The 13,191-nt window shown below is 40.8% G+C and overlaps 1 protein-coding gene across 6 annotated transcripts in view; it reads right to left on the bottom strand.

Moving 5' to 3' along the window:
- kctd17 (potassium channel tetramerization domain containing 17) overlaps window positions 1-13,191 on the bottom strand; it is a 19,517-nt gene extending 6,326 nt beyond the window's left edge. Inside the window, exons 1-4 of one of the 6 annotated variants that reach the window (XM_020644813.3) lie at window positions 12,730-13,191; window positions 2,662-2,770; window positions 1,291-1,382; window positions 530-676 (exon numbers count right to left, since the gene is read on the bottom strand). In XM_020644813.3, the coding sequence (XP_020500469.1) occupies window positions 530-676; window positions 1,291-1,382; window positions 2,662-2,770; window positions 12,730-13,092 (711 nt within the window). In that variant the 5' untranslated portion in view covers window positions 13,093-13,191. The remainder of the gene's footprint in view (window positions 1-529; window positions 677-1,290; window positions 1,383-2,661; window positions 2,771-12,729) is intronic. The other 5 variants (XM_065950040.1, XM_065950042.1, XM_065950041.1 and 2 more) reach the window with 5 other exon arrangements.

Genomic DNA, 13,191 nt, shown 5'->3' with positions numbered 1-13,191 from the left:
TAAATGTTTGTGACTGATTTCATGTTTTTTGCTCACTATGTGAAAACACTAATTCCACTTCTCTAAGTCCTGTCGCGGCAGACTTTACTAAAATGTTTTATTGTCTTTGATAATGATAAATAAAGACGATGCTTTTCCAGCACATTCGCCAAAGTCTATCAGCCGTAGAAAAAACACTTGGACCAAAACAGTGACTGGAGCACAGGTACCACTGTAGTGTAGTCTGAGTCAGAGACTGAATAATAGAGGCTGCCGGTTAGAATGAAGAGGGCCGCACATGTTGTGGCATCATGTTGTTATCTCTATCGAAGGGCAGTGGAGAAAATTAAAGATGGGGCTTTTTCGGGAAAATCAGCTATTTGTCCTTTTTCAGCGGGAAAAAAAGGGAGAACTGAACCAAACAATCAAATGCAATCTGGAAGTCCTAATCTGATTTTGGGAGTGCAGATAGCAGGGCTCAGGTGAGGGCCAAGGGGGTCAGGCCAAGGGTCAAGATTGAAGGGTCAGCAGCAGCGTGAGTCCAACCCACAGTCCAGAGCAGTCCGGTGCGGGGCTTTCTGCAGGCGCGCACGCTGACCTGCTCAAACTTCCAGCCGTCCGACATCGTGGAGACCATCTGGGTCAGCTCCTCCTCCTGACACTGCAACACTCTGTAGACGTGCTTGGGGGGCACCTGCTGGGAAAAGAGAGAAGAGAGGGTTTAGGAGACAGAAGACGGATGAAGAGGCAGCTAAAAAAATCGAATGAGAGAAATATGCTAATAATAATAATCAAATAATTCACAACAACTTGAACATTCAGATTCATTCATATGACCAGAGGACACTCGGTTGCTCAATGAACCTGAACAAAGCTGATCTAAGTTCTCACATTTATCTGCCTGGACCAAATCCCACAGACGTGACATGGAGGTAGTTGTCAGCATTTAAACAGAAATATGTGATGTAGTCACTTATTTTTCTGCATTATTCTACAATATGTAATCCAAAGGCAAAAGCTAGTGGGTGTATGTTTGGTACGGCAGTGGAGTTATGTAAGAGTGCAAACATCTAGGAGAGAGAAGCCTGATGTACAGCAGCGCTCTTTAAAGAAAGGCACAGAAGGGTGAAATCACAAACAAAGAGAATGACTGAAAGGCTGCTCACTGACACCATCACATTGTTAATAACTGCATTTAAAAAACTAGTGAAGCGACTGGAGGGAGCCATGTTTCTCTGTGAAGCCATCAGAGCAGCGTGGACGAGCAATACTCCTCCTTCATGAAAACACTTTGACTAGTTCTGTGCATACCTGCGTGGCTTTGGAGTCTCTCTCCACGATCCTCTCCTTGATGAGTTTGATCAGTGGGGTAATGTTGTAAAACTCAGCCTCCTCCAGGACACCTGAAAACAAAAGATTCAGTGTGTTTCTTTGAGAAATAATTTACACCACAACTCAAAACCCTTAAATCAACACCGGCCGATTTACAAATGATTCTCAAAATAAGTTTCAGATGTTTTTTAATAATATAAGTGGACTCCGCATATTCATTATAAAAACTGTCATTACTTTTAGCTTGCTATTGTAATCAGTAAGTCCTTATTCTTCCATTAATTGATTCATTGATTACTCTTATATTTGATTTTATCATTTACAAGTTACTTGAAGTTTTGAAACATTCATTTGGTTCTTTTAGCTTTCTGTTTACTTTTGGATGTTTAACTTGAGCTTTTTATGTTTGTCATAAAGTCTTTACTTTAAGCTAACTGTGATACTTTAGGTCTTGGCTAACTATTTTCACTAATAATTTGCATAAACACAAATGGACAATGTGCCTCAGCCTTCTCCAACTGCACAGAGATAAAGCAACAACAAAAACTAGACAGTTACTGACACATTGTGAATTTGGAACCAGAGTCTGCGCAGTCGCGATTGGCTGGAAGAGCCGCAAAATTAACATCACATCACCTCCGATAACAAAAACACACATTTAACTTATCCATAAAATGGCACAGATGCCTCAGGTATACCGTCCTAAGCAGAACAGATTAGATTGGTGATAGTTAGAAAGAGTTCAATGACTCTTGTGTTTGTGTCTGTTAAGTTTCCTCTTGCTGTTTCTGCTGTACTGGTGAACACAGCGCTGCAGAAGACGCTTAATAAAAATAACCTGCTGTATTCACATGATGGCGGTGTATGACCTATACTGCAGTGGGTCAGCAGGGGGAGCTCTAAATCTTTTGGCTTCACTTGAGGCGAAGTATTCTGCTGTCCATTCTTCAAACAGTCTACTTTTTACTGATTGATTTAAGTTTTCATGATCATTAAATAGTCTAATCAACTATTTAAACAATTTGTTCATTACTTTAACTATTCACTTTTAATGAATAGTTACATTTGATGTGTTTACATACCATCCTTTTACTTTTATCTGAACTTCAAATGTACACCCATGTTTGAAGTCACTATGTTGAGTAACCCAATAGTTACTAAGCAGTTTCTATGCATATTATAAATGTTCATCTTTCATTAACTTGATTGCTACAGGACACTTCCAGAGAAATAACAGTATGTGAGGTAGTATGTACAGTTTGGAGACAACGAGGCATTTCCTTATGGCCACAAACCCACAAACTCATGCACCCAGGCCCCATCAGAGTAAAGTGAAAGCAGATCAAAGACCTTCTTCAGCCAGCTCCTTGTTGTACACCAGCTTGCCGTGTCTCAAGTAGTTTAGGATGGGACCAAAGTACGTGGGGTCTCTGTCGATCACGTAGGCTCCCGTCTCATCCTGTGGCAGAGAGAAAAACATCATCACACATGAAACACTTTCAATCATAGTGTTATGATATGGTGATAATACACAATGTGCTTACATTATGTTGAGTTTTAAATAGACTATTGTTGTATTCAGAACTTTATTTTTATAATCTGTGTATTGTCTAACTACTAATATTCCTCATTAATACTTTTTATGGTCATGTGCGATTTAATGACCAATCAGATATCTCTCAAATGAATGTAGCTCCTTCCTTGAGCAAGGACTTTTTTTATTATTATTTTTAGACTGCAGCATACTGGCAGGAAAATAACATCCTGGTATGCAATTTAATCTGTTGTGCGCAGAATTGGCTGCCCAGAAAGGATGTACGTACGCCAAACACATAGCAGAGCTCTCCAAAATAAAAGCTCCCCATAGACGAAAGGTTATGCGAAGAACAATGCAATAATGTTGTTTCTGAGATGAAAATGGGTTTGCTTTTTTTTTTTTTTTCCACTGCTTGTTTGTTAGTTAAAAAAGTAAGTCTTCATTTCTGGTTAAACTCACTTCAGTGTTAACCTAATATTTCATTATCCATGCTGAAAATAAAACATTACTATCTGTGTTGCCCTTTACAGCTACAACAACTGAATTTTGGAGCTGGACACACAGGCTACAGCTATGTAGTTTAGTGTGACTTTATTTTCACAAATGTACGAGCAGCCTTCTTCTCTCCCACCTCCAGGCTCCACTCCTGTCAAGCCTGCCTGGCTCATATGTCATGGCACCACCAACATGCACGCACATCCTCCCCCTGCTCTCTTCCTCGTGATAATCGCTTAAAGCAGAGACTCTCTTTAAGATTCAAATTCACTAAAGAATCACTGCTGCAGTATTAACAGTATAAACAGGCTATTTATATTTGGATGTTGGCTTGTAGAGTATCATTTCGATCATAAGTGGAAAAGACAGAAAAACTGAGAGTCAGAGAATGAGAAGAAAATGTGTATCTTAATAAAGAGAACCTGCAGTATTCACATGACTGATTCTATTTATGGCTGTTTGCTGAAGCGTGAAACGGACAGCCTGAGCCTCCAGCTGCATCTTGTAAACATGCATGTTGTCTCTTTTATTAGTGGACCCCTACTCATTCACACACACAGTACCACTGGGTTTGTTACTTCATACTTGATGATCATCCTAAACCCAAGAAGATAAAATCCAGATTAAACTTTTCTACATAAATCAAACAAAAAGTACTGCCAGGGTTCTGTTGTCCACTTTAGTGTTGTATTTTTGCCGCTGCAGGTCGACCTGGTGAGGATTTAACACTGCTTTGAATGTTTGAGGGGGCTCTAATGGATTTGAGGTTATTTAGGCAAATCCAAATTTGTTGATTTAGAATTGGATTATTACGGATCCTTTTTTAAGGGGAATATCAGGCCAGCCTTTTGTTTGGAGGTGAAGGCACTTAGGTCACTCTGGACCAGGGAAAGAGGCTTCTCCTCCAGGGAGTTGTAGCAGACAAAGAGTTCTCTCCTGATCAGATGAATTCCCAGCCCCTGCAGTCCATATGTCAAAGTGTCTTTGGGAGAGACAATTAATTCCAAATTGCTAACAAACACAAGCCTTTCAAAGATTAGCTTAGCTTCTTATGTCCAGCCCATAGCAGCCTCTGACCACAGGGTATGAATGTGTGTGTGAATGGGTGAATACGATTCATCACGCCAAGGAAAGGAGGACTTGAAAAGTGCTACATGAGTGCAGTCCGTTAACAATGTCTACCCCGGTCCTCTGGGATGTGTTTCAATTCAGACTTTTGCTTTAAACGACCATCTCATCGTTAAAACAGAAATCAAGCAGGTTAGTAGTGGATGCAAAGCCTACAGCAGTGCTTCCCAAAGTGTGGCCGTGGAGTCATTTTGTGTTTCAAAGTGGGCCGTGGCAGTCTTAAATTTGGGAAGGCTGGCCCACGGCAAATATGATCATTGTTTCACTTCCCCTCCCCCTTCCTGGTATCAGCTGCATCGGTCAGGCTTGAAGGTTTTTGAGGTATAAAAGAAAACCTCTCTTTATAAACTCCTGCAGGAACACAAATCCTGCAGCCATGCTTGTAATCCATGGAAGTGGCACCAGCTCTTAATTAGTCTCATTTTAGCCTAGTTATAATTTAACTAACCTGAGAGGAGATGAATCTGTGTCTAAATTAAAACATGGACTACACACAAGCTGGTTTGTCAGTAGAGCTAATTGTTGCTGAATATTTAAATCATTTTACTGCTTTAACTATTGTGTGGTTAACTTAGCTAACTTTTCGTTAGCTTCAGATGATATGTCTGAAATGAAAAGATCTGATGAGGAATATCCTTCTGATGTTTGCTGGCAAGATTGTAGTATTAAAGATATTTCACACAAAAATAAAACACCTAGAATGATGAAACATTAAGCCAATGATGGTTTTCTAACAATGGAACCTATTTGTCTTGATGTGTGCATATCTAAATAAAAATCATAAAGTTATACTGTGGTCAAGAGTCAAGATAATACAGAAATCCTCGAGCAGCATGAAGGATTTTTTGTACGACAGACAGCGTGCTGTCACCCTAATTTCAATGATCAGTCTGACTTTGTCCTGCCTGCACACTCATCTCTTCTGGAGCGGCCAATCATCGCTGGTGCAGCATGACAAGAGCATTTGATGAGCCTTCACACTACGAGACGTACAATGAATACAATGATGGAGGCAGAAGGAAGACGAGGAGAATGTTAGAGACAGCCACAGGGAAAAATACCTGGAAGATTACATATTTTAGAAAAAACAGTATAATTGAAACCTGCTATAAGAAATGAAGTGCAGACATACTGAAAAACAAAACAACAAAGAAAGAATAGAGGGAGAGTGCCATAGATACAGAGGATGAAGACATGCAGGATTTCTGTTTTTTCTGACAAAAAGACACAAAGAGACTGTTAAGGTCCAGCAGTGACAGAATGGATTAGAATATGTTCGTCTGCTCTGAAAATCGCAGTTATTACAGAGTGGAAGGACTGCAGGCTCTGCAGCACAGACACAGATACAACAACACATAATCCAAAATGAGCGGAGGAGCTGCAGCAGAACAGAGCGACGCCTTGTCAACGTGACTTGACTTGACAGTGTGGGCATGACAACACTGGCAGAAGGTTTTTTCTCTCTCTCTCTCTCTCACTAAAATATTGAGAATTTGTAGGTTGTTGTTTGTTTTTACAGCAGAGGCATTTACACATGCTACACATCGATTTGATCACACAACACAATGGTTGGTAGGTTAATGGCTTGCAGAACATTTGCTTAGGGAAATAGGATGTTACTCCACTATATCCTTCTGTAACCCCCACAGGTTATCAAACACACCTTAACAAAAGCCCAACACACACACACACACACACACACACACACACACACACACACACACACACACACACACACACACACACACACACACACACACACACACACACACACACACACACACACACACACACACACACACACACACACACACACACACACACACACACACACACACACACACACACCTGACCTTTAAACATATGATAAGAAAAAAGATGCCTGACATGATTAGAGAAATGCTTGCAGAAGAATGTGATGTTGTCTGTCTGAGTGTGTTTTTCTTTTCATAGACTGTATATAAATGGACAGTGTGCTTCAGCCTCCCCCCTGTTGAACAGGATGAAGCCAGAACTACCAGAAATGGGTGCATATATAATGCATATTCACGAGCAGGGTCTGCGCATTTGGGATCATCTGGAAGAGCCACGGTATTGACGTCATGCTGCTTCTGCTTACAAAAAAGAACTTAAAAAAACATAAAAACCATCTTTGCCAAATTGACAATATTATCAAAGTAGTCTATATTCAAGCAAAAGTGTGGGTTTAATGTACTTCATCAACAGCCAACAAAAAGCCTATGCATTTTGACTTTGGCATATCCAAACACTGTGATACTGATCCTGCAATAATCTGTTGTTACTGCATGGTGAAAATGTGGAAATACATATCTGGTCTGTTGACGTAATTCTGACATAAGGGGAGAGGGGGCAGAAGTTGTGAAAAACTGTGTTGTCCTGTGATTTCTAATTAGGGATCCTCCTCATTTTTCATCACAGATGGTCTGGCTGAACCACATGCTCCTCAGTGTTGGTGACGTCTTTGAGGTAGGAGGCATCATAGCAGCTCAATAAGGTCCTCACTCTCTTCGGGGTGAATATAAACAGATTTCGAGGACTTCCTTGCAAAATGCAGTCATTAGATGTCACCTTAGCAAATGTTCTTAGAAGTGTAATTCTATGATTTCTATCCAGATATATAAATCTTATCTTATATAAAAAGTGCATTTTTCTCTTCACGTAAAGAAGGTGTTTCTAACCTTCATCTCTACCATCTGTATTGTTTAATTAAATAGATTTCAGTTCCAATAAATGAAATGAGCAAAGCAGTTGACATAATTAAAACAGTGGGGGTAATAGGAAACTCTTTCAATTATTTTTGTTTCTATAACACGTCTAATTAATTTTTAGCCATCTTGATTTTAAATCGAACAAGTGGTTATTGGGGAGCAAAAATACAAAAATCATATGTGTGTCTTACACTATATTCACAACTCTGTGCTATGTATTCAATTAAAATATATATTTTTTAATTTCTGGGCCCTGCCTGTGTGTCATAATAGAGATCTCACAGCGCAGATAAAATGATTAAAGCGAGTTCAGGCTTGTGTTGGAATCCATGCCGACGCTGCAAGATGGGACGAAGAAAGCCAAAGAATTATAAACCACACATAAAAAAAGCATCAAGCCAACATAACTCAACTGTATAGTAATCAAATATGAATCCATTTTTACTAATCCCAAATCTGTGATTATCTGGTTATGGGGTTATATTTGCAATACCAGCACTGTTACACCTACTTAGCTAACATCACAGCAGGATCAAAGCTGAACTTTAGCTACATGATGTTATTGGCTTGAGACCATAAGAGGTCATCATGAGCCGTATTAGCGTCAGTAGTTAGCACTGGGTATTATTCTGTTCAGGGGAAGGGCGGCAGAGGCACTGGTAATCTCATTAAAACATTCACACATAGCCAGACAGTGTCTGTGGGTTTGAAACGGCTAAGAACACCCGAGCAGAAACACGCCAACATCAGCGGATTATAGGGGGACTATGGTCCAGATAAAATCAGCTCCCCCACCACACACACACACACCCAGTGAGAGAAGAAAACACAGAAGCTGATCATCTCCTGTGTGATTGAAGTTCAGATTGCTTCGTGTACTCAACATCACAAGCTGGTTTCATCTGGCTCATTGGAACACTCCCTGCAACATGCACTTCATTCTATTCCCGACCTCCATTCAAGATTGGATTGGACCTGTACAGCGCTTTTTGGATTGGATTGGATTGGTAGTTAGTGTATTCGCTTTAGATGGTTTTAGTAGGGAGGGTGTTTATATCAGGCGAGACCGAGATGGTCCATCCGAGCTGAAAAAAAGATGGAGAAACCTTTATGATATAGTTTGTTGAGTGAGTGAACCTACATTAATGCACAGTCATGTTGTGTAGGTAGATTTATTTATTGGTTTGATCTTTGTAGTTAACTGATATTATGGCTCAAATGTAGCAGGCAGCTCGTACTGCAATACTGAAGGCCTGAAATGTTAACGTTAGCGTGTTCACAAGGCTCTGCTACTCTACTAGACTGAAGAGAAAAAGCTCTATTAGCAATTAAATGTTTCCTCTTCACATAGATAAACCTGCAACTGTGATGCATTTTAGAAAATGGTTGTTTCACGAATGGTAAATGGACTTGAGCTCATATAGCGCTTTTCTAGTCTACTCAAAGCGCTTTTACACCACATGTCACACCCATCCATTCACACACTCATGGTAGTGGTTGCTATGTAGTATCATCCATCAGAAGTAACTAATGCCATTCATAAACTGAAGCAGCAGGAGCAATTCGGGGTTAGGCGTCTTGCCCAAGCTGGGGATGCCCAGCTGGGGATCGAACCCTCAACCTTCCGGTTGAGAGGCGGCAACTCTACCAATGGAGCCACAGCCTCTGAATTAGATAGATTTTTTTTTCTCCCCCACAGTTGACTGTACATCCATCTGTTGAATCATTTACGCTTCTGTGCATTCACAGCTGTTAGGATCAGTGGGTCTGAGTGATCTAAAGAAGCATGCTTTGTTTTCATCACGAGGCTTCTGAAGCTAAAGCCCTAAACAAAATATATATACATAATATATATTTTCCTCCTGATTTCACATTTATTACCGTGACTATTCTTGTGACTCGGGGCTGCACAGAGGTGATCTTACCAAATAACTATTTATCACTTTGCAGTCCTGCACACACCTGAGGACCTTAGCTATAAACAAATAAGAGAGATTATCGTAAGAGAAAACTTCCACATCAAATAAAATACAATACAAATCAAAGATAAAACAAATAAAACAAGACTTCTTTAGTATAATGTCTATAAATGCATGAATATTGGCTACAGTAGGTGTGTTTGGCCCCGTGTCCACTGAGTATGTTTTTCGAACAGAAAAGCACTGGCTGTGGGCTCGGGAGCGCTTGCATAACTTTAAAAAAAAGAAGCTTCAGCACTCCTCAACCACAATCTTTAAAGGTTATAACTCTCATAGGTCAGACTCCCAGAGTCCTGTTTTTAGCATAGCATCAGTGCCATGGAGACTTATTAACTGAAAACAAAATAATCTAGTCTCTAAAATTAAATGAGTTAAGAGTTTGTGATAAAGAGCAGAAAAGACAGCCGAGGGAGGACAAACATGCGATGAGTTCAGTGAGTCAGCTGCTGACAGTGGGGATGAGAAGAGAATGGTCGATAAAGAAAAAAAGAGCCAAGATGAGTGAACAAAAGAGCTGTAGGTGTGTGTTTGTGCCAGCTGTATAGTGAGAGAGTAAATATGTGGCTTTGTGTCTTAAAGTAGTGCAGACGAAGCTCCTGTTGGGTCACACTGAAGGTCACATGAGAATATTCTGCCCTCCCAAAATGCCCAGCGCTGCAGCAGGGCAACAGCAGTTTCTGTTATCCTGTAAAAACCTCCAAACTCCAAATTTGGAGGTTGTTTTTGGCACTAACCCTGGAATACCTGTTCCCCAGCAGATGGGTTTCTTCTGCAAATGCCAAAAGTACTTGACTTTTTGGAACCCTCTAAGGGATAACATTTACAGCAAGTCATGATGAAGCTAAGTGTGAGATCAGGATTTGACATATGCTGATGAAGACTGTGAAGTGGGACAGCTGTGGGTCAGAGATAGAGTCTTTGCCTCTAAACCAGAAGGTCGGGGGTTCAGTCTCCAGCTCTGCAGTCACATGTCGAAGTGCCCTTGGGCAGGACACTGACCCCAAAATCATTCATTTGTGTGAATGAAGTAGTATTGTTAGACTGTTGTACACTTAGCAGCCTCTACCATTAGTGTAGTGTAAATGTGCTTTGAGTAGTTAGAAGACTCGGAAAACCCAGGTTTTATTTAATAAATTAGTCTATTTTCAAATATTTTGGCTTCATTTTGTAAAACATTTTAGGTATAGAAGGAATATCGAGCAGCATTGTTCTGTTAGCAGGCTAATTGTTATCACTCTTTAGTTTGCTCGTAGCCTGATATTGCACAGAATGACCGTGATCTAAAAACGCTTTAGTGAGCTTCAAATAATCAGTGAGTACAGTATGTTGTTATTCTTCTTTTCTCTAGTCTCTCACTTAAACAGATTTTATCAGCAAGGGGATGAGCTGGCCGGCTGTCCAGTCCATGTAAACACGACATAAACACGGCTCAGACAACATCACAGACAGCGGGGCTCCCGCGTCACACTCATTGTGGACAGTCATGACCCAGAGAGATATTTACAGACGATTCTGGATTTCTGCTGTATTTATGTGTAAAAATGTTACACATTCTTCCTTTAACATCCTCTTACTTGATATTTTTTTTTTAAATGTGGAAAAGTGCTGAAACAATAATTACCTGAATTATCACCGACAGCAAGGAATAAATACATTATGCATCCAAACCTTTTCTAACTATTCTATTACAAGCCTGCAGAGCCTATAGGTGTGTTTTCTCGAATATTCAAGAACACTTCAAAATATTAAGCTTACTATGGTAGAAAAATGTAGAAGGCGGCATATGGTACAATCATGGTCAAAACAATACATAAAGCTTCATGATGTACTATTTAAATGACATACCTTATGATTTATTATTGGATGAATATTATCCTTCCTATTGCTTTTTTCTTTGACAGTTGCTTACAGAGTGGATATTAAGAGAAATAAAGGTCTACATCTAAAGCTAAAAATGACCATTTACAGACCTCGTCACCAGACCTGCCCCCTTCTTCTCTTTGATCACATACATGCATATCAAAGGCTGCAGCATAATAGAAACCTGCATCATTCATGAGACTTGCCAGACCTTTTCAATGTGTTCAGTCTGCATGTGACTGCGGGATCCACAATACATCTCTCTCTTTCTGTTCCCCCAATAAGATGTCAGCTGCACTGCTTCTGACTGTGCAGCTCCCTGCAGAAGAGGAGGCACGTGTTCATCCATCTGACCCAAGCTATGTTCACACCACAAAGTGATGCTGAGACACACACACACGCACGCACGCACGCACACACACACACACACACACACACACACACACACACACACACACACACACACACACACACACACACACACACACACACACACACACACACACACACACACACACACACACACACACACACACACACACACACACACACACACACACACACACACACACACACACACACACACACACACACACACACACACACACACACACTTACAGAAGAAGTAAGAGAGAGTGGGAGAGCTCCATACTGCACATGTACAGTTCATCAGCTGGTAATTAGACAGCTCTCCGCCTACTTCAGAGCAGCAGGCCTTTATTTCTGGACCACAATAGAGTTAAAGTAATAGGTTCTGGGAAGAGTACATATATAATTCAGTTACAGTATAATATAGTTAGCCCTTTCCTTTAAGGCCACTGTGATGCCTTACAAGATAAAAACGTCACGCTGCACTATTCAGTAATATAATTTTTCCATTCAGTCTCTATTAGGCAAAGCACTGAATCACTTCATGCCAACTTGCCAAGACCTGCTCACATACTTTAGCCAATCCTTTTAGTTATACAAAAAAATACCTTTACCACAGTGGCATTAAAAAAAATGATACTGAGCCAATCTTTAACCACCTGTCAACACCTGACAAAGTACAACAATATTATCATGGTTGAACGTCTAATGTGAACTCACCATTAAGAGCAAATATGAGCCACGACAGGAATGTTATAAAACGTTCGTTAGATCATTTTATTGATCCCAAACTGGGAAATTGTGGCGTTCCAGCAGCAGGTTATCCAAACACACAAAATGAGCAAAAAACACAATATTAGCAAATCTAAACACAATGTAATATTAAATACAAATGGTTTTAAATTAAATATTAAAGATTAAATGTTAATGTGCAAAAACAGAGTGGTAAGTGGACAGTATTGACATAAGTTAAAGTGCATTTTGGGTCTTTTACAAGCTTTGCCACCATATAAAGCTGACAGAGGGTGATGTTATTTCTTCACATAGCCTTAGCCAGCCTGCTACTTTAACATAGCCTGTTGTGTTTGAGACTAACATTAAATGTAGGCTAATAGATAAACTACAAATGTAGGCACATTAAAGCATGACACACATAAATAATGTATATTGGGTAATGCATGTGAAGGTAGCCTCCATTCATTATTCAGGCTCACTCATTGCTTGGTGCCATCAATAAAACATACTTGTACCTGTTATTACAAAGAAACAACTCTTTTAAGAAGTAGGTTACCGTACACTGGGAATGCTTCACCGGACTCACCGTGTCTGAGTGCAGGTCCTGCTGCTGACACAGCCGGTACAGGAATGAAGTTTGCTCTTTGAGCAGAGTGTGCCGCGTCGTGAGGAACACCGTGCCGCCGACGTTCAGCCGGACCCACTTCCCGTTGTTCCCCCCGGTGGGGTTGATGACCGAGCCGTTCCCGATGCTCTGCGACGCCGTCCCGCCGGACTCCGTCGTGCTGGCGGCGGTGGCGGACGTCGCGGTCTCGCTCGCCTCGCTGTCTTTGTTGTTGTTGTTATTATTGTTGTTGTTATTACTATTGTGGTGGATTCTGGTGCCGTGGAGCGGCGACAGCGCAGCGACGTCCGCCGGTTCCCGCTGCTCGTCCGCCTTCGTTGCCATTTGGAAACAGACGTTACTACACGAAGTGTCCGCTGTTACCTCGACTGTCTCCGTAACCTACCGACCACGCTCCGCCCTAAACCCGTACAACTCAAAGAG

The sequence above is a fragment of the Labrus bergylta genome, chromosome 21 (assembly GCF_963930695.1).
Source record: "Labrus bergylta chromosome 21, fLabBer1.1, whole genome shotgun sequence".
NCBI classification, from domain to species: domain Eukaryota; kingdom Metazoa; phylum Chordata; class Actinopteri; order Labriformes; family Labridae; genus Labrus; species Labrus bergylta.
Note: the sequence above shows the minus strand (reverse complement) of the source record. Positions and strands in the feature narration are given on the sequence as shown.